Source organism: Vidua macroura, chromosome 15 (genome assembly GCF_024509145.1).
Source record: "Vidua macroura isolate BioBank_ID:100142 chromosome 15, ASM2450914v1, whole genome shotgun sequence".
Lineage (NCBI taxonomy): Eukaryota > Metazoa > Chordata > Aves > Passeriformes > Viduidae > Vidua > Vidua macroura.
Genome location: NC_071585.1, coordinates 18,254,723 through 18,278,699, shown reverse-complemented (window position 1 = coordinate 18,278,699; position 23,977 = coordinate 18,254,723). Strand labels below are relative to the sequence as shown.

General features: G+C 52.5%; 1 protein-coding gene across 4 annotated transcripts in view; it reads right to left on the bottom strand.

Moving 5' to 3' along the window:
- ARHGAP26 (Rho GTPase activating protein 26) overlaps nucleotides 1–23,977 on the bottom strand; it is a 104,368-nt gene that overhangs the window by 41,226 nt on the left and 39,165 nt on the right. For 3 of the 4 annotated variants that reach the window (XM_053991024.1, XM_053991025.1, XM_053991026.1), the window contains exons 12-17: nucleotides 12,888–12,924; nucleotides 7,893–7,958; nucleotides 7,119–7,193; nucleotides 2,450–2,537; nucleotides 1,314–1,372; nucleotides 516–621 (exon numbers count right to left, since the gene is read on the bottom strand). In XM_053991024.1, the coding sequence (XP_053846999.1) occupies nucleotides 516–621; nucleotides 1,314–1,372; nucleotides 2,450–2,537; nucleotides 7,119–7,193; nucleotides 7,893–7,958; nucleotides 12,888–12,924 (431 nt within the window). Of the gene's footprint in view, nucleotides 1–515; nucleotides 622–1,313; nucleotides 1,373–2,449; nucleotides 2,538–2,662; nucleotides 4,906–7,118; nucleotides 7,194–7,892; nucleotides 7,959–12,887; nucleotides 12,925–23,977 lie in introns of those variants that run through there. The other variant, XM_053991028.1, reaches the window with a different exon arrangement.

The window sequence follows — 23,977 nt, the reverse complement described above, 5'->3', positions numbered from 1 at the left end:
GTCAGCTCTACGACCAAAAGAAAAAAAAATTATCCCGTTCCTTCGCCCTTGCAAAGTTTCAAGGTAACACAAAAATATTGATTCATCAGGGTGCATAATGGCATAAAATACGCCCCAGAGTAGTCATTTGTTGTGCAAAGAAATTACTTTTAGTCCTTCAGTGGCAGGTTTGCTCTGAAACCACGTGAGGAGCTTCACCTGCACTCTGCCCCCTGCACAGCCTGGGTAGCCAAGCCCATTCCAGGCCATCAGAAGCAACACAAGGTTCCCAGGAGTGAATGGGCTCCTGGTGCTGCTGCGGGGCTGGGGCTGGCTGGGAAGCTCCTGTCCCTCATCCCTCCCTCCCTCCCTCATCCCCCCTCGCTCTCTCGGCCCTCGGTTCGCTCACACGCGCGTTTCCAGTTGCCAACCAGAAATGACTCAACACCACACACACACAAGGAAACTTTTCCACCACTATTAACTTTCAGAGGAAATGGAAAAAGGAGAGAAAAACACATCAGTCATAAACGTACTTTGCCAAATGGTTCATGAGCAAGTGCAGCATCTGCCTGTTTTTCTCCGGGAGCCGATGAACGAGGCTGTGGATCTCCGACACCCTGGACTCCTGATTCTCTAGTTCTGCATGGGGAATAGAAGATGATTTATCTCCACGTTAGGGGGCTGTTATGGGAAGAGGACTAACGCTGTCCCTGACAGACATCCCAGGGAGCTGCTCCATCCCACACCCAGGCAGTGCAGATACTGCAGTGAGCTGAGAGCAGACCCACGTGAACAGCATGGTGAGCAGGGCAGGGCTGGCTGCAGCCAGAGCGATTCCAGGGATGGGAACATGGGCACATCCCCGTGTTCAGCGTGCCCAGTGCAGGCCAGGCTGGAGCATCTGGAGCCCCACAGGCTGCTTGGGTCCACGGTGCTAAGTGGGAGCTGCTGGAGGAGCCCAGCACTGCCATGGCCATGGGCCACGGGGCCCTCCTGACATCCCACTCCCACATCCACAGGCTGCACAGCTGCCAACAGAAAATCCCCTGCTCCCAGCAAAGCCCCTTCCCCTGGGCAGTGAAGGAAACACGGCCCAGACACGTGAAGCAACAGTGAGCCCCTCAAACACCACGGGGCACTTCAACAGCAGCCAGTGGTCCCAGCCAGTGCTCCCTCCTGCTCTGGTCACCCCCCAGCAGCACCTGCCCCAGCCCCAGCCCCAGCAGGACACAGCTGCAGGGGAAGGAGCGTGCTGGGGAGGCAGCAGGGCAGGGGGGATCGCAGCCACTGGCAATCCATGGGAGCGGGGCCATGAACACCAACAAACTCACTCGCTGCTTTGATGAAGCTCCTTTGAAACTGGTACATCATGAGGGGCCCTGGGAGCATTCTGGAAGATAAAAAGGAAACAGGCACAAAACACATCTGAGGAACACAATCCACAGTAAGGAAGCTTTGCCCCTGCAAGAAACTCAGCTCCATTTTGAAAAGGGCAGAATTAAGCAACACCAACTCTAATTAATTCCCCCCATCAGAAGGAGTAAGATCTATGCAAGGACCTTTGATTTATTCACCACTAAATTAATCTTTAATTTTAGCATTCCTTCAGTAACACAGCTTCAGTGCATTACTGAGCCCATGATTTACAAGTAAGTTTGAAAATAATTAAAAATATAAACAAGCCTAGCTGTAAAACTTTCCCAATCCCCATTCCCATTGTCCCCTCCCACTGCTGCATCCCTTCAGAGGGACACACTGGTGCTGCCCACATTCCTCTTTGCTTAGCCAACAGTTCAGACTCTAGAGCAAAGGTTGCCAATCATGCAAAATTGTGTGATTTTCTAGGCTGGGATCCACCAGGCTAATTACACTTATCACCCTAATTGGATTTAGGCTCTCTCTCGTGCTCCCTCGCTCTCTCAAACACAGCCCAGCACACAACAGTCACTGAGAGCAAGGAGCTGCGGTCACAACAGGTAGGAGCACGCTGTGGATGATGAGATGCTGCTGGCTGCCAACACCCAATCCTGTTGGGAAGATCCCCAGGATGATACTGGCTTGCCTGACAGCCAGAAATCAGAACTACAATAAAGCCCAGCAGCAGGTCTGGTAAAGCTCTTCAGCCCCTGCCCTTACACAGCACTGCCCTGCCCTTCTGCCACACGCTCAGAAGGTGGAAGTCCACTGGGAAAAGCTCAGGGAAAAGCTTAAATCAAGGTGGGGGATGCAAGCATGAGCTTCTAAAATCATGTCTGTATAATATGTGCATCTGTCAGAGCTGAGTGTGTTCCACAGATCCTATTCAAACATACTGGAAAGCCAGGGAAAAACCAGAATAAATTCCCTAAGAGCTGTTTCTGCTCTGTTTCTATAAAAGTGCTGCTGTTAAGGGTCTGCAATAACAGGCAGTAAAATCCCAGGCCAGCACCAAACCCCTCCTGAAGCCAGGTGAGGCTTTTCTCCTTACCTCAGGTACGTTTTCAGTGCACTAGTAATGGTCTTGATCTCCCACTCTGCACAGATCTCTGTGTCTGTCTCTGTGGCTGTCTTGGGATCTATGGAAAAAGACAAAAAAGCAGTAACTGAAGGAAACTGAAGACAGTTCCAGCTCGTGCCAGCTCAGCTGCGTGGGGACACCATCACACCCCGTTTTATTTGCTATTCCCAGCTCAGGACACACCTGCAGGGGTGTAGGGCAGGCCAGACTCACTGGCATGGGACGAGAGAAAGAAAAGGGAATCCTCCACCCCGAGCAAGGATGGGGCAGGGTGGCTTGGAGCGTGCCAGGACACCAGGCACAGCAGCCCGGGGTGCTCAGTGACAGCAGTGACAGCCAGGCACAGACACGAGGACCCAGGGACCCTCCTCCCCACAATGGCCAGCATCATCATCCCACAGCCACCCAGCTCTTGGCTGGCAGTTACAGCCACAGCCACCTGCAGCCACCTGCAGCCACCTGCACAGCCACCTGCAGGCCAGAGGGATGTGGGCTCAGGCACACCACTGAGACCCCAATGGTGACAGCTCTGAGCTGGGCCAGGAGCACCAAACTGAGACCAGGAGCACCAAACTGAGACCAGGAACACCAAACTGAGGCCAGGAACACCAAACCGAGACCAGGAGCACCAAACTGAGACCAGGAGCACCAAACTGAGACCAGGAACACCAAACTGAGACCAGGAGCACCAAGCCAAGGCCAGGAGCACCAAAACAAGGCCAGGAGCACCAAAACAAGGCCAGGAGCACCAAACTGAGGCCAGGAACACCAAAACAAGGCCAGGAGCACCAAACCAAGGCCAGGAGCACCAAACTGAGGCCAGGAGCACCAAAACAAGGCCAGGAGCACCAAAACAAGGCCAGGAGCACCCAACTGAGGCCAGGAGCACCAAGCCAAGGCCAGGAGCACCAAAACAAGGCCAGGAGCACCAAGCCAAGGCCAGGAGCACCAAAACAAGGCCAGGAGCACCAAGCCAAGGCCAGGAGCACCAAAACAAGGCCAGGAGCACCAAAACAAGGCCAGGAGCACCCAACTGAGGCCAGGAGCACCCAGCCAAGGCCATGGAAAGCCTGGCATGGAGTGCCCCATGTGCCCATCTCTCCTGCCCGGTGCTGCTCCACCAATGGTCTTGGCCAACTCCATCCTGGAAACTCAGCCAGGATCCTGCTCCCAGCAGAACCCCAGGGAAGCCCCCGTGGGGGTCCCTGCTGTGGGTCCCACCAGTGCCAAGTGTCCCTGGGGAGCCTGGGTGCCAGGGCTCCCACTGTCCCCAAGGCCCAGGGTGACAGAGCCACAGCTGCTACCACCATCTGCTCCCACGGGATCAGCTCAGGGGGGTTTTGCCTCTTCACAGACACAAATAATGCACTTTTGAATTTTAAAGCCCCATGTAAGCATTGGGCAATTTTTAACCTACTTAAAAGAATGCTGTGAATAGAGTTCAGCTTTCCCTCAGGGCAAAGGGTTTATTTTAATTTAAAAAACCATCAAGAGGCGCTTGGAAAAGTAAATACATAAGAAATGCATATTCACTCAAAGATCACGTGTGTCTCAGCAATCACACAAATGACCTCCATCCTCCTGACTCAATGCCCAGGAAACTTCCTACAGCACTGCCTTTACAAGGAGAGAATTCTAAGATAAGGAGTCAAGATAAATTTGGCATAGTAAAAAAAAAAAAAAAAACAACCAAACAAAAATCCTCAGAAGTTCCATCTTTTTTTTTTTTTTACAAAAAGCTTTTTAACCAAAGCAGAACAAACAGAGCGTGTCTTTGCAAAGGCTCCCCCAGCAGCTCCTAGGCAGGATCATGGAACACGAGGTGAAATTCCACAGTCAGTCCCATGAAAAGGCTCAGAGCAGTTAATCAGCTCCCCTTGACCCTCAGATTTATGAGTCTGCAAGAAGTTGCCGCCGTGGGCTGCAGCTGCAGCATCTGTCTGCCCAGGCAGCGGGGCCGTGCCAGCCCTGCCTCCCACAAGGACACACTTCCACAGGAACTGGGGCCAGGTGGAGTCAGGGGCTGGAAAAGCACCCAGAGCCACAGTCAGCACTAACCCTGCAGCTGCTTTCTGCTGCCAATCCCTGATCTGATGTCTCCCCCAGATTTCTCCAGGGTGAGGGGAACAACCCCGGGGAAGCACCTCATCACCCCGGTGTGATCATCAGGGAGACACTTCCAAAACAGCCTCAGGGATGACACAGCCCAGCAGTGAGGGGCTGGAAGGAGCCCCCCTCCCAGCCCTTATGGCCCACATGGCAAGGGAGCAGGAGCAGATCAGATGCTGTAACTCATCTTCTGCAGAGTTCAGACCTGCTGGGGCCCCACACTGCCACAATAAACCCTCCCATGGGAGCCCCCACTGATGAAAGTTTGGTTATTTGTTGGGTTTTGTCCTCATTTCGATGGCACATGGTACCAGTGGATGCTGGGGAGATGATCTGCCCCCCACCAGCCTTGGGAGCACCCCCTCACTGCTTCACCCCAGTCCAGACCCCGACAAGATCTGCCCTGAAACCCAACCCGGGGGCTGGGGCTGCCCTGACCCCCCTGTGCCCACGGGGAGCAGTGCCCTGGGGCCACCACGCCGACCTCCTGCAGGACACCCTGCCCAAGCCCTTCCCAGCACAGTCACTGACAGCAGCTCAGGGAAACTCGATCTTTTTGCCATTTCAGCTGTATGTGAAGCAGCAACGCTGCCCACATTCATTTCTAAATATAAGGGAAACCTGACAGTGGAAGCACAAGTTGGCTCCTCCATTGAGGAGGAGCCCGAGGGCAGCGAGAACAGATGGGGTTTGACAAGGGACACGTTTCCCTGTGACACTGACTTCACAGACAGCCCAAACACCTGATGGAGGTTTAATCCCCCACAATTTGGAGAAATTCTGGAGTCACGGGTTTGCAAAGCACCCCAAAGATCGACACCGTGGGGGATTCCCAAGAGGGTCCCACTGCCAGCCCTGATGCCTCCAGCAGGGCTTCCAGCACCACCAACCAACGAGGACACACCAGGACAAAGGAAAAGCACCAGCAATTTATCACCTCCTTAGGAGCCACCAGGGTGACAGCTGAGTGGCTTCAGTGGCTGAGGAGATAATGGATGCTGGATGGTGTCCAAAACTGAATCCCTCCCAGCTCTGCAGAGCTCTTCACCCAGGCCAGTTCTGCCATCTGCCACAGCCTGGGGACTGACAGCAGCACTGACACCTCTGTGACAGGAGAACGGGGTCCATGGCCCTGCCACCTGTGGGATGTGCTGACGAGCATCACCCGAGGACCTGGCTGTGGACCTGCCAGGACCTGCCCCAGGGCACCAGGCCAGCCTGTTTCTATCAGCAGTGCTCTTGGACTGGTGCTGTCCCCGTGCCCACCGTGTGTGCCACAGGACAGCCCTGGGACTGCAGGGCACCTTCACATCCCCAGCCTGTGCCAAACTTCTCTAATAGCAGCACCAGGCACCAGCTCTCGTGACTGCAGTGAACTTTCCAAATGCCACAGCAACGAGGTCCCCTGCACCCGGATTTGGAGCCCTGCCCTTCTACTGCAATCACCTGGATTATCTATTTTCTACAGGTTAACACTGACAGCTGTAACAGCCACCGTGGGCTTTGCTCACTGAACACCTTAATGGTGGGAAAAGAAGGAGGAATCGGAAAAGGAGAAGGAAAAGATGTTGAAACACAACAGATGAAAACCTTCTGCAAGAAGAAATATGCAGAGAAAGGAGTACTGGAGTTTTGTGAGGACAAGGAAAAGGAAATCATGTAGAAAAGGAAAGACAGTAAGTGAAGGGAAAGAAGATGACCAGAAATGCCACGCATTTTCCCCAAGGAGGAACAAACACATTCAATAGGGCACTAGCAAATTCGTAAGCATTAGTTTCCCTATTCCTACAGCTATTTCATCTGTGGTTTGCCAAGTCTGAGCAGCATCACACAGGACTGGCCAAGGGCAGCTGCCCTGCTCCAGCCCAGCTCTGTTCTCTCTTCCACTGTTGTGTCTCAGGCATGTCTGGACAGATGGACAGACTGGTCCAGGGCTGCAGCTGTGGGACTGAAATGCTGCCTGTGAGGTCAGGGCTGAAATGGTTCTGTCCCCACAGCCAGAGCAAACCTCTGCTGTGCCAAGACCCAGCAGCTTGGAGCATCCAGAACTGCAGGATCCAATGTCTCAGTCACGAGGGAAACACATGCTGGAAAACTCTGGGCAAGACTGAGATAAACAGGCACAAGAAAGTCCGTGGGGAAAGCAAGAACAGCCACGGGCAGCATGCAACATCCAGGAGAAAATAATTTCAAAGGGTGCTGGGAACAAGGGGGCAAGTAGGAGATGAAAAGCCAAAGCTTTCAGCTATTTCTTTGAAGATTTTGGTTTGCATTTGGGAAGGCTGCCAGAACTCAGAGCATGTGTGAGCAGGACACCAGTGACTGCAGCAGGAGCTGGTGAAGCCAGTCCTACACGAGTCCTACCTTCAGACCTGCCCACGGTGCCCAGGACCTCCCTGCCTCGGCCAGCACATGGTCCTAAGGGCACAGTCACCACCATTAGGGACCCCAACAAGAGCCTCTGCTCCTGCTTGGCCAGGCTTCAAAGCAGCACAGTCTACTTGCCTTTACCAAAATCCCAGCTACTCACCCATTAATATACTCAGCAGCTTCTGAACTCTGGAGTTCACCCCGACGATCCGGTAGAGCCCCTGCTCATTGATCCCTAGGAGGAACAAGGAACTTGTCAGCAGAAGGTCACGAGAGCTGCTAAGATTTCTTTCACTTCTTTGGCTTCTCAAATAGCAAAGCCAATGAAACCTTCTCACCTATCAAATACAAAGCCACAGAAGAATGTAAAATTTGGGGTTGATATCAAGGTTTTCACGTATCCTTTCATTAGAAGAGTTACCCCCAGTTAGCTCAGGAATAAGGATCTGAGGACACTTTTCCTCCTTCCCACAGCCATGGCAGCCCCATGCAGGATCTGCACTTAGCCAGGACAATCTGGGAAAATTTTGCTGTGTCAAGTTTTTCAGGTTGAGGTCTGAGCCTTTTGCATGTCACCACCCCCTGCGGGGCTGGGACAATCCCACCTGTACACAAGGAGGCTCACAAGAGCTTTTGGGGACAGAATCCCACATGAGAGGACGTGCTTGGCAGCATTCCTGCAGGAAGGATGCTGGAGTGAACACCCCCCTTTGCACACCCAGGGTGTTTTTTGCTAACTCTGCCCCACGTCTGGGAGTCCCTGCTGGCCCAGCCGCGGGGCAAACGCTTCTCAGCATCGGCCCCGGCACGTTATGGGTTCATCTGATGTGGGTGTGAGGGTTCATGAATCATTCTGCCCATGAAAAGGGCAGGAGAGCAACTGCTCCACTGCCAACAGCTGCCCCAGAGCAAGCCCGGCCCGAGGCTGCCCTACCTCTTGTTTCCACAGCGTGGATGCACTTCTTGATGATGCTGAAGCCGATGCTGTCCAGCTGGGCAGCTGCAGGGGAAGGGCAGAGAGCAGGGTGAACAGCTGGCAGGGCAGGGCCCTCCTGAATCCCTGCCATCCCAGCAATGCACCACTGCCCAGACCAGGAGGAGACAAACGAGGGCAGAAAACCACAAGAACAGCAGTTTGTACCAGCTGTAACCCGGGCAAACACTGATCATCATGCCAGCCTCCACATCCCTCTGAACCAGGCCCTGCCCTGGGCTCTGCCAGGCATCCACCAGTGCAGATGGACAAAAATTAATTTAGGATCAAGGTGAGATAACCCAAGTTTGTCTGGAAAGTTGACAACAGGTTGCTTGGAAAGAAATTAAATTGTACATTTGGACACAACAAATCCCCGAAAATGGCACGTGAGGTGCCTTGCCTCAGTCTAAGAGTGAGAGCTCAAACAGGAGAGTTAATGGGATGTAGAACTCAATTCACCTGTGCCAATGCAGGTTTTCACTTCTAGGTTCAAGGAATTACTAATACAGGGACCCCAACACCTACTGGAAGGATTCATCCCACAGAGAGCTTTCCACCACTGCCTGGAAAACACTGCCCACAACCAGCCATTTGTTAGGGAAAATTAGTTCCTCCCCACAGAAAGGTTTGGAAAAAAACCTTCCACAGGGCAGGAGCCCCTCAGGGAAGGGTGGGCAAAGCCACCCCGGGCTCCAGAGCCCAGGGAAGGCTGTGATGTGACAGCCACAACTCGTTCAGGGCAGGGCAGGGCAGGCAGGGAGTGCAGCCCAGGCTGGCAGTGCCCTCTGCAAGGCACGTGCAGCTTCCCTGCTCTGCATTCCCCTGCTCTCGTGCCCCGTCCATGGGCAGCTGCCAGCTCACAGCCCCTTCCTGAGCCCTGGCTCGGAGTGCTCTGCTGGGGGTGGGCTCTGTCTGGTGAAAGGCACGGGGACCCACAGCAGTGCAAAGGAAAACAGCTCCATTATGTTTTTCTGGGCACGCAGGCCGAAGCGCCGAGCCAACACAAGCACACGAGCTGCAGGATGCCCGTGCCACAGGACGTGAGGGCAATCCAGAAGCTGCAGGGCCCTTTGCTGGGCACCCTCAGGGCTCCCAGCATGGATGCAGCACAAAGCCAACGTGCCATCAGCAGCAGGGCACAGCTGCCATTCCCAGGCCACTGATAAACACAAGGATACCTGAGGAGCTCAAAACCCTGGTGTGGAAACCCTCTTGGCTCCAGCAAACCCAGCTCAGCAGGTCTGGTCAGCCTTGCTGGGCACTGTGTGACCCGTGGGTATCCCTGCGTGGGGCTGACAGTTTTGGATCACTGCTTCAGGCTCTCTGCCACCCACTGGAGGTGCCAAGCCATCCCACAAACCAGCAGTTTTCCCTTAGCCCCTTGCGTGTTTGGGCCCCCAAGGTCAGGTTGGACAGGGCTTGGAGCAACCTGGGATAGTGGAAGATGGGAAGCAGGGGGTGGAACTGGGTCATCTTTAAGGTCCTTTCCCATCCCATGATTCCATAACCCTGCAGGGCCCCCCACCCCACGGCTGGCAGGGCTGGGATCCCAGCTCCCTGCAGCAGGAGGAGGAGGAGGAGACCCAGCAGTGCCTCTGGATGAAGTGACCTGGCATAATCCCCCTAAGCACATGAATAAGCTCTTCCACTCACTGTCAAGCTCTGGATCAGGAAAGGCCGGGGATTTATTTGCAAGAGTTATATCCAGAAATAATATCTGATTAAATATCCAAAGTGCCTTTATATATCCTTAAATTTAACTTCCAATGAGCATTGTAAAAGCTTGATTTCCCCTCTCTCAGAGCATCTGCTCTTTATCTCAGTCATTTACCAATGATTCAGTGGTCCAGATCAAAGGCAGATCTGGATCTGCTGCTGCCCAGATGACAGATCCATGGAATCATCTGGGTTTGAAAAGCTCCCCAAGGTCACCAAGTCTAACCATTCCCCCAGCACGGCCAAGGCCACCACTAACCTCTGTCCCCAAGAGCCACATCCACATGGCTGTAAAGCCCTTCCAGGAATGGGGACCCCCCCTGCCCTGGGCAGATGTGCCAAGGCTGGACAGCCCTTCCAGAGAAGAAGTTTCCAATCTGAACTGTCCCTGCCTGGCTGAGGCCACGTGGAAGAGCCTCCCTTGAGGCTCTCCCTCCTCAGGGCAGGGTGTGAGGCTCAGCTCCAGGCCACCACACGTGTCACAGGCTCTTCCTCCAGGAGCAGCAGAGCCCAAGGAGATGCCCTGCCCGGGCTGGGATCCACCCAGAAACATTTTACATCAGCACAGGTGACACACATCACCTGGACAGCAGCTGCTGCCCACACACCCCCACGCTCATCCGACCTTCAACAGCATCACGTTCCAAGTGCTACTGAACTGCTCTCATCCCTTTCTATTTTTGCCTGGCAGATTATTTCTATTTAATCCATTAATTCCTTCCCTTTACACTGATGTGACATATCAGTGTAAAGGGAAGGGGCCAGGGGGCTGAATCAGCTCTGTCAGCCTGCCTGGCTCCAGCTGTGTGTCAGGGCAGTGCAAGGTCAAAGCAGCTCCTCTGCCTCCCCACCACACGTTCCTGTGCCATGTAACCATCTCTGGTTTGAATTCTTTCAAAGACATTTTGGAAATGAGAACCACAGAGGAGGGGGGAAATCATGAAGCAGAGACCCGAGGAATGAGCTTTCAAGTCCTCCCAGAAATGAGTTTTCAGGGCTCTAACTACCAGTTAGAGCCAAGATTGGGAAAGGAAGACTGAGGGTCAGATTAGGTTAGAGAAATTGAAGTTTTCTACAGTGAGGGTGGGCAGGCCCTGGCACAGGGTGCCCAGAGCAGCTGGGCTGCCCCTGGATCCCTGGCAGTGCCCAAGGCCAGGCTGGACAGGGCTTGGAGCAAACTGGGACAGTAGAAGGTGTCCCTGCCCATGGTAGGGAGGAGAAAAGAGGAGCTTTAAAGCCCTTCCAACCCAAAATATTCTGTGATTCCATGACTGTGATTGCTGGGAAGGGCCAGAGCACCCAGACAAGGGCAGAGCAGACGGGGCAGCCAAAGGGACTCAAGAGTGGACGTACAAGATGGAGAGTGAAATGGTGGGAAGGAAGGGCAAGGAGGAATTTTGTGCTGTTCCATGCAATAAGCACAAATGGCCTGGAGGATTTGTTTCCATGGAGCAGGGCAAGTCCTTCTGGTTAGCAAACTGGAGCATCTAAATTCCCCTGGCTCTCGTGGCTCAGTGACAGCACTCAGCCCCTCTGCTCGGCCTCCTCCCCCTCTGCAGCACACCAAGATAAATCACCCACAGGCCCACGGCCATCTGGCCACACAGCAGGACACAAAACCCAGGAGCTCTGCAGCATTACAGCGTTCTGAAAAGTGCCACCACAGCACTGGGAGGCACTGCCAGGCTCCCAGAAGTGCAGGCAGGAAGCAGAGGCACGGAGGGTGCCAGGGGCAGGAGCTGCATCCTCCATCACCACACTCGTTGCAAGTCCTTAGAGGAAGAGCCTCGATCAAGGGCTGCTGGCAGAGAACCAGTTGCTGAATCAATTTTAGAGTGGCTGGAGAGGCAGGCAGAGCTCTGAAGCAGGGATTTCACGAGGCTGAAGCAGTTCAGCCCTCTGCCCACACCAGTGGCAGCCCCAGCCCAAGCAGAGGGTTCCGAAGCACCTTCAGCCGGGGGTCCCAAGCTGCTCCCAGAACCAGGAAGGACAGACAAGGAGGAACAGTCTCATTTTTAAGAGAGGCCATCAAAACAGTCTCGTGAGGCAAACCAGCAGGTACAGAGCTGGCAGAGCCAGGGCTGTGTGCAGGGACACTGAGCACTGACAGCTCATGGGCAGGCAGCACGGAGCTGAGCCACCCCTGGGCTCTGCACCCCACAAACTCCTTTTGCCCTCTGGGAAAAAGAGACCAGAGGAGCTGTTCTAGCAGAGCTCCTTCCCCAGGGGCACTGGCTGTGCTGCCCTTCCAGCTGAGGCACAGCACTGAGCTCTGCTGGCATCACCTGGGGGGCACAGAGCCAGGGGATACAAGCAGGAAAAGATGGATGTGCAGCTGATGCCAGAGAGGATCAAAGGGAAGGAGAAACCACAGAGGAGAGAGCAGAGAGGGGGAAGAGGCCGCTTTGTGCGAGGGCTGAAATGGGTGTGAGGCACATTAGCTGCAAATTATACCAATTACTGAGAGAAAAATGCTTGGGCTCCAGATGAAAATGTCGTGTCTGAGGCAGCACCAAAATGAACCAAGCACTGAACACCAACCTGGGCCTGCCTGACTGCTGGCTCTGAGGGAAGCAGGGAAGGGATTGGGGCTGGAGTATTGCAATTATGGCAAATCCAACCTACTGGGAAATGGCTCAATTAAGGGTTTTAAAACACAGGATGTAAGAGGCAGGACCAGGTGCAACTGCTCCTCTAGGAAGAAAAACAAATGCTTTCTTGACCCAGGGCTTTGATTGCCTGAACTACAACAAAAAGATTTTTATTTTTAAGGGCTCTTGTTGACAATCTTGACAGGGCAGGACCTCCTTACTCCTCTATTTCTGCTCCAATTCCCCTTTGGAAAGACACATTCAACCCTGCACATTCTGGCTCAGAGAGAAGAGCTGCTTGGTCCCAGGTGTCACCTGATCCCTCTGCTGAACTTCAGGAGCAGGTCCCAAGGCCACCAGACCCCTGCAGTGCCACTGGGGCAGGAGGGGACACACCCTGAGGGGTGCAGGGACTGCCTGGCACTGCTCTCCACAGCCCCAGGTCCCACCAGCAGGTTTCTGCCCCTGGTCCCTGCTGGGTGCCACACTCAGCTCTGCCTGGGGCCACCCTGGGGTCCCCACACTGAGCCCTGTCACCCCCCAGCTCCAGGGAGCCCAGCAGAGCCCAGTGTCACCAGCACCTCCTGCTGACCCCTCCCGCAGCTCAGCCACCTCTCAGGGGTCAGGCTTGAGAAGAAATACTCACTGCCTTCACTCTGGTTGTCCTTGTTCGAGTTGTACACCTGGAAAACACAAGCAGAAAGCCTCATGAAGACCCTGGCTCCAGCTGGGCTGGCACTGCTGGCACAGCTGGTGTCACCACAGCGTGGCTGCTGCCAGGACCTCCCCCAGCAGCCAGGTCCCCAGGCACCACCACGACCTCCTGCACACAAATGTTGGGCTGGCCCAGCTCTGGAGTTATGTTACAATACTGACCAGGACAGCTCTTAAAAGGAAAGAATGCAAAGAGGATGGACCAGGTAAAAACAGAAATTAGAGGTTTCTAAACAAAATGAGGGTGGGATTGGACTGGATGACCTTTAAAGGTCTCTTCCAACCCAAACTGTCCCATGATCCTGCAACTCCTCTCCTGAAAGACACATGTAGAGCAAAGCAGGCAATTCCCTTTTGGGCATTACAGGAACCTCTGGTAGGGGCAGCTGGGGCAGGGAGCAGGTACCAACCACCTCAGGTACAGCCTGAGCAAACGAGTCAGGCAAAGAGCAGGAGAGGAAAAGGAAACATTCATTTAGAGAGCACAAGAAGTGCAGCAGGATGAGGCCCTGAACGCATCCAGCACTGCTCACAGCAGCAGAGCCACCACCAGGACTCCATCCCAAACCTCTCCAACCTTCAAATACCCATGTTCCTCCTCCCACCCCCATCACCACACCACCACTGGCTGCTGGAGATCAAAGTGACACTTCAGCGGACACAACAAAAAGGGAAAACACTGGCAGGAGGTTTTAGTCAAGATGTGAGGGCACTTTAAAAGCCCAGGATAATACCAAGAGCAGCTGTAAGAAGATCAGCCCTCAGACAGGTTGTATTTCTCCAGCTCAACAGAGTAAAATGGTTTAAAGTAATCCTTCAGTGCCACCAGGAACACACAAACACATCGCAGTGCTCCAGCAGCACCCTGGATGTGAAAAACACCAATCACTTGTTTTTTAAAATATTAAAAGTTTATTAGTAATAAAATAGTTATTAAAAATAGCAATAAAATTAGAGTAATAAAAATTTGGACAATGAGGATTAGGACACTATGAGACAATAAAAAAGCAAAGAATTTTGGATGTCTGGATGTTTTTGGGCAATGAGCTGTCAAAACCATGCCTTGTGAACAAAGGAACAACCCTTAAAAGCAACAGCCTGTTGCATCTTCATAGATCTCATACATGGTGCAGAAATTCATTGCTAATTAAGAATTTTTCTGGTTTTTGTCAACTTCTTCCCCTTACTCCTGGTGGTTCCATAAAGATGGAGAGAAGGTGGAAGGATGTTTGTCTTTTCTGATAAGGAGGCTGTAACTCTTTGTGTGCCCTGTCGCTGTTATCTCTGTGCAGAGAGTTTCTTGATTATCTCATCCCTTTCTTCAGCTAGTAAAAAATATCTTACATCGCAGAGTTTCCATTTTAACATTATGTTATAACCTAAAACTGCATTTAACATACCACTTAAGAGAATTAATACAGCACAACTTCCTAACATTACACATATAGCATTCAGCGTAATATTTGCAAAAAAAGCCAATCACAAAATACGCATTTTTCACCCTGGATGTGTCCACTGAACAGCAAGCTGCTGGGAACAGGGCTGGGAGCCCCCTTGCAGAGGGAGCTGCCTGCATCACATGCTGCCTCCTGAAATAGCCAGCGGGCAGGGCGAGCTTCCAAAGGCAGTGTTGATAGCAACACCCAGCAGCAACGGGCAGGGCTCAGCTCCAGGCATCCCAGCCCCTGGCACCCACAGGGATGAAGGGTCCCTGCTGTGGGGATGTGCCCCAGGAGCTCCATCCAGCTGCAGGGCGAGGTTGGGGAGCTGCCTGTGGTGCTCTCAGAGGGTCAGAGCCAGGCTCGGGCGCTGCTGGCACAGCAGAGCTCACCGTGCTGCCCAGCCAGGGTGCCCCAAGGGCCACTGCTACCAAAACCACCCAGCAAGGCTGTGTGCCACAGGGCGTGCCACCGGCAGGGCACATAAACAGGTCCCTTCCCTGGAGGTCACCCAAACACAGGCTGCTCCTGAGCTGTCCTGCTGGGCACCAGCCAGAGCATGGCAGGACACCCTGGATCACCCAGGATGTGCTCAAATGGGCAAGCACAAATCCCAGAATCCCAGAATCCCAGAATCCCAGAATCCCAGAATCACAGAATCCCAGAATCACAGAATCCCAGAATAATGAGGTTGGAAGAGACCTCCAAGATCATCAAGTCCAACCTATGCCCTGACACCTCAACCAGACCATAGCACCAAGTGCCACGTCCAGTCTTTTTTTAAACACACCCAGAGATGGTGACTCCACCACCTCCCTGGGAAGACAATTCCAGTACTTTATTATTCTTTCAGTGAAAATTTTTTTCCTAATATCCAACCTGTACCTGCCCTGACGTAGCCTGAGGCTGTGTCCTCTTGTTCTGTCAGCGCTGCCCAGTGGAAGAGACCGACCCCACCTGTCTGCACCTCCCTTCAGGAATCCAATGGAGCAGCTCAAAACTGGAGTTTGGGCAGGGACTGACCCCTCCAAGGAGCATCTTCCCTCCCCCCCTCCCAGGACACCTGGCTACGTAACACAAGACCAAGCAGAGATGATTGTTTGCAGGAGAAAATCCATCAGCCACATCTGGCAAGCAGCAGATGATTCAGCAGCAAAACCAGCTGCAGTCAGCAAGTGAGTTTTCCTCTAGGAACAGTGTTTATATCAAGAAAATTAAATGAGTGGAAAGAGGGAAGGAAAACACCCGCAGGCTCCCCCGACAGCCCTGCAGCCCCAGCATGGAGTCAGCCTTCCCTAAGGAAGTTCTCCCCCCAACTTCAGAGCCTCTCTTGAGGGCTCACTGCAGGGACTGGGGCTCAGCCTGTTACTCAAAGGCTTGGAGACACACGGCCCTTCCTTGGGATCACACACAGATTTCGTGCCCTGGCTCATCCCCCCACACAGGTGACACTAAACACGGCAAAGGATCAGGCTTGGAGCGCCCTGGGATGGTGGGAGGTGTCCCTGCCCATGGCAGGGGGTGGAATGGGATGAGTTTTTAACCATTTCAACCTAAACCATTCCAACTCCTAGTGCACAGCACAGCAGCTCCGGGGAGATCCTCTGCCTGCACGTTTGCTCTTCCAGTTTGGATCCATGAAACAACAGAGCTTGTTATCACCAGAGACTGCTCTTAAAACAAGGGAAAAGGGCAAACAAGGAAACACAATATGCTTTTGCCATTAATTGCAAAGTGTGCACACAGCAAGAGGGACGTTTCACACAGAGGTCAACAGCAACCATAAAACACAGAGACTGGCACCCTGCACCCATTGTATCGAGGACAAACCTTTTATCCATTGTCTCTGATAATCCACTAGCACAACTCCACACCAGCAAGGTTTTAGCCAAGCCCCAAGTCTGTAACATCCCTTCCTTTTCCAACAAATACTTTTCCTATGCTGCCTCAAATCTTTTAGAGGGAGATTTTTCTGGATAAGAGAAAGTTTCCAAGTTTGAGGAAAGGGCTGCTGTAGAAGAGGTCCAGGAGTGAGGCTCCTCCAGTGGCCCAAGGGTCACCCCTGCTCTGCTGGCAACCCCTTGGGCTCGTGCCTTGGCAAAGGTCGCTCCTGCCCAGCCTGGCCCTGAGGATGTTGATATCCCACTCTTTCCAAAACAGCTCTGATAACAGGCAGGGCTTAAAGCAGAAGGATGCATTTGAAGATTAAGCCTCACACGCACGTGAGTGAGTTCATGGACCAACCTCCCCTCGGGAAAGGGTGCAGAATTTTACAGAGGTTCTTGCTATTCCCCACACCACACACATGGCACTGAGCCCAGGACTGCAGCAGCTCTGTCCCAGGAGAGATGGGCTGGGAGCACCTTGGAAAAGCTCTCTGAACCCTCTTCCACACAACTGCCGAGTGCTGGGTTTGATTTCCCCCTGCCCTCACCCTCTCTCTCAGATGTTTTTGCACCATTCCCATGCCCAGGCTGGCTGTGGCTGCCTCACACACACAGCTGTGGGCCAGGGGAACACAAAGGGACAGCACAGTGCCACCTCCCAGGGTGACAGCATCCAACACCCAGCTCGTGGGAGCTCTGCTGGGGACAGGCAGGCAGGAGCTCTGCAGACACACACATCGCCCAGCACCAGGCCAGACAATAAAACACCATCAAATGAGTGCATTTTGATGCCCACACACTGTTTTTTCCTGTTGTTAACACACTCTGGAGCAAACAGCCCTAAACCCAGAGAGTTTCTCGTGAAATCAAAAACTTCTTTCACTTCCCAGTATTAGTCACTGACAAAGGGTGGGAAATCAGAGGGAAGAAACATTGCTGGGAGGTGAAGGGCCTGTGGGCCATGGACACGTGTGAGAACAGGCTGGGTTATAAAACTCCCAGAATTGGGACTAGTGACTAACGTGGAGACAAATCCCTGCCCTGCAGCACTGCCATGCTTTAACATCTCGCTCTCACTAATTATTCCCACTTGATTGTATTTCCAGAGCCAAAATATTCTCCCAGGCAGTTTCAGAAGTGATGTGTATACAAAAAATATATATTAGGATAGTAAAACACTTACAGACTTTGATAGCTTGTATTTAGTTTTCTAAACTCCTACTGTTGATGGTCAAATATCCTGAACAAAACCAGATTGTATAATTTTTTTTTAGCAGAAGCTACTGCTGCTTCATTCCTGCAGGATAATTGCTGTTTGGAAGCTTAAAGAAGGCCTTTACAAGCTATTATTGAAAAATTCCAAGATGCATCTGCAAGTAATCCAGAAAGATAAATTTTATGAGAGCAGTGACAACTCATGACTACTTTGACACTTGCACTATGCTCAATTATGAACTTGATATTTAAGATAATTCATCAAAGAACCAGTTATTTCCTTTGCTGAGACATTTCACCAAATACATGCTATGTTTTGCAGAGGAAATGGTTTTATAGGGATGATTAAGAGCTCTAAGATGTTCGAGGGTGTGGCAGAGGAGCACACAGCCCAGGAGGCAGCTCCCTGCTCCCCTGGAGCCGCAGGGATGAGCCCAGGGATGAGCTGGGGGTCACTCACTCACACCCAGTGTTTGCTCCTGGATCCATGTCCCAAATTGCTCATGGACCAAAGCCTGGGCAGAAGCAGCAATGCAGGTGCTGCACCTGCTCCTGCCCCCTCTAAATTCAGCCCTGCCACTACCACACACCCGACACTGGAGCTGTGCACCATGCAAACATCAGCTGTGGATTTCCCTAATCGGAAATCCTTTGAAAGACACCATCTGGAGACTAAAATACTCCTACAGCCACCCAGAGCCACCACCCAGAGCCTGAAACACCCCTCAGGCACCATCCAGAGCCTAAAACAGTCCTACAGCCACTCTTCATCATCTGATGCACTTCCTGCTTGTGCACTGATAAATCAAGAATTCAACCCATCAGTTTTCCAACCTAACCCAAGAATTCAACCCATCAAATCAAGAAGAATTCAACCCATCAGTTTTCCAACCTAACCCAAGAATTCAACCCATCAAATCAAGAAGAATTCAACCCATCAGTTTTCCAACCTGATCCTAAACAAACTGCAAAGAGCAAATGGGTATGTGAGTGGTTTGGGATGACACTGGACTGTGGGAAAAGAAAAGGAAAAGGAAGTATGAGGGTTGGAAGGGGAACTACAAAAAGATGATGTTGAGAAATTTCATTTTTATTTCCTCATTTCAGGGGTCATGCTGTTGCCCATGGTGCTCATTAACCTCCACAAGACGTGGGCTATGATTTCCTATGGCACTTGCTTCATTTTAAGCTTCATTCACTTTCCTTTAAAGTTGAAAATCCAAAACAGCCCAACCTAAGCTGCATCCCTTGGAGGCTGCAGTGTTTAGCACAATTCCCAAAATCCTTCCAATTCCAACACTGGCGTGAAATTCTGCCTGATGGCTAAAATCTAGAGGGAAGGATTGTCCAGCTGCTCAGAGGAAAGAGGGGTTTAAGGAAAGCACTGGAGACCAGGAGGCCAGCAGCTCTGGTTTGCAGAGAGGGGGATTTCAACTCCATGCCCTGGCGTGGAAGATTCCACCTCCCACTCCCTTCACTGGTGCTGGTGCTTCCCTTCAAGCCAGACTTTCCATTTGGACTCTCAGAACGGGCCAGTCCTGCCAGAGTTCCCTGGTCTCCCTGGGGGAGCAGGGTGTTTGCAAGGTCCAGAGCAATGGGAGGAAATGCTGCAGTGTTATGCAATTTCCTTGTGATTCATATTCAGAAATCCTCAAAACAGCCAGGAATGAGTCTTTCAACTTTCAGCTCAAGAGATGCACAAGCCTAACGGGTAATGACTTTCCCTCAGACCTGGTAGCCCAAGTGGCTTCCCAGCCACGCTGGGACAGTCTGGGGAGCCATGGGCAGGAGGAGCACAGACATCCCACGTGAGTGTTTTGCAACCCTTTTATAAGGGCAAATGGGCTGGAGAGCAGAGCTCCAGCTGGAGTGAGGCCACCCCGACTGACTCAGCTGCTGCTGGGTGTCTGCAGCACCCCGAGCACCCCGGAGCTCACAGCCCGAGCAGGGAAAGCTGGGGATCCCACACGTCCCTCTCCACACCTCAACTGCCCTGCAACAGAACCTGCAAGTCTCTCCTCTTGATGCCTTCCTCACTGGGACAGCAGGGATGTGCCTGATCGTGTCCCCAGAGTCCCCAGCAGGGCCCTCCACGGGCACAGGGATGGCCAGAGCAGGGCTGGAGCTCTGGCACCCAGAGAGACCCCAGAGATGGCACTGAGGCAGGGGGGGCACCCTGAATCCTGTCCCTGCAGCAACAGGGAAGGGTCAGAGGAAGAATGGAGAGAAGGAAGGAGAGAAGAGGGAGGTGGACCCTCCGGACCTGCCCCTGAGCTCGGCACTGCGGAGCTGCTTCACAGCCCTGCAGCAGCACCCCAGCAAAGCTCATGTACAAAAAGCCTATTTCCTTGTTAAAAGCAGGACACCTGGCAACCTTGATGAAATCAGCCCTTGTTCCTGGCTCTGCCTTATCAGCCCTGTTCTATTTCTGTCTGAGAGCCAGGTTTTCGTACTACAAGCAGGATTTTCAGAGCTAGACTACACTGTGTTGTGGTTAGAAATAACCTTCCCTGCTCTGAGAGCCAGAAGGATATAGATAGGAGTATGATCTCTCCCAGCCCACATCCCTGCAAACCTCTCTGCAGCAGGAGGGGAGGGAAAATTATGCCTTACTTCCCCAAGTGGAGAACTTGGCAGGGCAGCAGAAACCCACTGTGAAATGCTGGTTTATGTCATGCAGACGAAGCTGTTCATTTGGAAGAGGGTGGCCAGGGACTCTGGCAGCTCCTTCCTTCCTTCCTTCCTTCCTTCCCTCCCAACCTACTGTTCATCGCACTCGGAGTCATCTCCCACCTGGTGTCCCCCTTTCTCTCTCCTGCTCCTTCCTTCCAACATAAATTTCAGCTTCAAACTTATACCCAAACTTATAGCCTGATCAAAAGACAGAAAAGAAAAAATCTATCAAAAATGAAGCATCTGTGGGGCTTAGAATCCCCTACATGGGTCTTGCTCTTCTGTCTCTCGGAGCTGAGCTAAAGGATGGTTCTAATTAAAAACAAGCCCACATTTTATTACAAGTGCAGGCATTCCCAAGGGCCTCTGGAGCCGAGGCCAGCCGGGCTCCCCGCCAGCCAGCTGGGCTGCTTAGCTCAGCGCAGTTATATAACTGTGTTTGTCACCCAAGGAAACAATCACCTGGGTCAGAACGAGGGAAAAAAATCACCTGGGTCAAACTGTCAGCTTCCCATGGCTCACTCTGAACAGGGAATGCAGCAGCAGCCACTCTGGGGGGTGTGTGGGAGCGAGGGGAGCAGAGCGTGTCACATACGCAGCAGCCTCGGAATAACACAGCTAAAGGTCAACTGCTCCAACAAAATGCATTTCTGGAATAACTAAAGGGCCTAAAGTTTCCCAGAGCAGCATTTTTAAGCTGGGTCCAGCGAAGGAGACATGTTGGGATCACTTAAATAACTGATTAAAAGTGAAAACTTCTACTGCTCTAAGCTTCCCCCAAGTTTTCTAGGATGCTTGAGCAACAACTTGCACATCCTCCTCCGGCAGCTCTGCCTGGAGCCCGGCCAGCCCCAGCCAGCACACACACCCTTCCTCCTCCCAACGTCTGCTGACGAACACGGGCTCTCAACACATCAAAACCGGCCTAATTTTAAATGGCAGTGTCATCTTTATTTTTAAAATAACTGTAATGCAGCCGTGCCTGGCGCTCCTCCTCTCTGAAAGAGCTTTGACACTGCCCGGGTGCTCCGAACAAGGGTGGTGGCTTCGTGCCAGGACTGGCTCAGTCACCACTGCCTGGAGCTTTAAGGACTGGGACATCCCCGAGGTGAGACCCCTTTCAATCCCCCATTTGCACCTGGGGACACGTGTGGGGGTCTGGGGAAAGCAGCAGAAAGGGGACACAGTCCCATCCTGAGAGACTTCTCTAAGCCCAGGGTGGCTGCAGAGGTTTCTTGGACCAATCCTGGGATGCTGCACAAGGTTCTTTCCTGGACCTGGGAGCCAGCCCAGTGGGGCTTTAAAGGCTCCTGGTGTCCCTCTCCAAAAGTGCAGCAGAATGTTTATCCCTCTCCAGACAGGACCTGAAATTCCACAACACTCCTAACCTCCCTGGGAAACCCTCAGCCCTGCCTGTACCCCACCCCAGGGGCTGCCAACACTCCCCCACCACCATTTCCACCATCCAACAAGCACTGGTTGTGAGACAGCGTGGGACACATCCACCCTGCCATGGCCTGAGCCTGCAGCCTGCCTGCTCCTGATCCTAATCCTACTCCTGATCCCAGTCCTGCTCCTGATCCCAGTCCTGCTTCTGACCCCAGTCCTGCTCCCAGTCCTGCTCCTGATCCTGCAGAGCCCAGCTCCACACACAGATCTGCCAGGAATGACAAAACGAGGGTGAACACAGAAATAAAATTATCAAAACAACAGAGTCCAAAGACCTTCTTCTGGGGCTGCAGCTGGGAGAAGAAAAACCCCTGGGTGAGGGAAGGTGGTGGGGCTGCAGCAGGACAGTAAATCACTGCTTAAAACCAAATGTAAGACCCAATAAAGGGGGAAATAATGGAAGAGGCTGGCTTTGCAAGTCATCGTAGCATGAACCATTTACTTTAATTTTTAATTTAAAGTAGGAAACAATACTCTAATAGCCTATTTAAATTGGCAGGGAAATTTGTTCTCCCAACATGGAGCTATTCCCTGAATTTCTACATGTTTGTTGAATTGCCTGCTCAAATAACTCGAAGCAGAGGTGATAAAGAGAGGAAAGGAAAGTGAGTATGCTCTCTTTGGTCTGTCACTCCAGCTGAGGCTCTGTGCCTCCCTGCTGAGGCTGCCAGCATGGCTGAAGGGTGGACAGCAAGTTCCCACCAAACCACGACACGAAATCTCTGGATGCAAGCACCCTGCTCCCTGCCCTGAGGCTGGTTCACCTCTCTGGGCCCAGGCTCACAAACAAGCTGCTGCAAGCAGCTGCTCCATCCTGTTCCACATCTGTGCTGCAATCCAGGTTCAATTATCCCCATTGCCCAGGCACCCCACAGACCCATCCCACCCCTGAGCACCGCACTCAGCCCCAGCCTGAACCCAAAACCCAAGAACACACCTGCAGCAGAGCTGGTGGCTGTCCCACGTAGGAGACGTGTGTTGTGCCACGTCCTGTGGACCAGGAGCCACAGCCACATCCCCAGCCCTGACCCCCTGTGAGCTCCTCTCGGGGGTATCAGCAGTGACATCACACAGAAGGAGATAAGTGGCTGCCACCGGGTCCCCAGCAGAGGCAACATCTCCCAAAGGGAGAGCAAAACTCTCCCAAAGGCTCCCCACTGGTGTCCTGGGACCAGCCACCCCAGTGTGCAGGCAAAGCCAAACTCTCGTGGCCAATTTCTGCAGCACAGGCCCCGGGGAAGAGCAAGGAATGCATTACAGAAACAGCGAGGCATTCACACCAGAGACAGGAGCACTGCTCTGCTCCTGGACACCCCCGACAGCACAGCTGGAACAAGGGGTCACAGACTTGCCAGAACTGGGTGGGACAGCACTTGTAGGTGTGTAAAAGCAATCCAGAGGGCTCTTTGCTCTTTTCAAAATCATCTATAATGCTTCTCTTAAGTATTTTTCTCTGAAACAGCTCCTTAAGCAGAGCACAAACCCCAGCAGCCGCAGTGACTCCAGCTGGGCGAGCCGGCAGCCACTGAAGCAGCAGTTGCTGGAACCAGGAATAAAAGCCTGAAGTCAGGGCTTAAGACCTCACTGGCTTAAGTTATTTAGAAGCAAAATAAAAGCTTACAAACTCCATGTAAAGTTACTGCTATTACAGGCTTAAAGGGTTACCAAACAGGAGAGGGGGAATGAGGGAGCAGCGGCAAGAGCACGCGATCCCAGAACTAACATGGAACATGACATGGACCCTGCTTCTCTGAGGATCCTCTGCTACTACCTTGTCCCCAAAAAGGACAAAAAAAAATTGGGGCAATAATCTTGAGCTGTGGGATGCAAAAAAAAAAAAAAATGCCAAGCAGGGGCTCCCCTGGGCCAGTTTTGTTCCCAGTGGGACTCACCATCACCACAGCTCCCTGCACTGCGGGGTGGCACCGATGCCCCCAGAGCATGGAGAGACTGAGCTCCAGTTCAGGGAAAGTTCACTGGGTTGTCTGGGCTGGGGAACAGAGTAGAGGCAAAGAGAAGCAGCAAACAATAGAAACTTAGACATTAGGAGTGAGCAGAGTAGGGGAAAAAATGTTCTGTTCAGTTAAGAGAGAGACAGGGAGATGGAGAAGCAGCAACAGGAATGACTCAGGTCATAGAGAACAACAAAAGAAATCTGCTATAAGCAAACAAACCCAGGCAGGATGAAGGCCATGAAAAACAGCAAGACAGAGCACACAAAAAACCATATTTTCCAGAAAGCTGACAAAAACACGTCTGTGGGATTGAGAGCATAATCAAAGTTCAGCATGAAAAAGGCTGTGAGGGAAGACACAGAAGAGGCAGGCACGGAGCAGACCCTGGGAGAGCAGAGCAGAGAA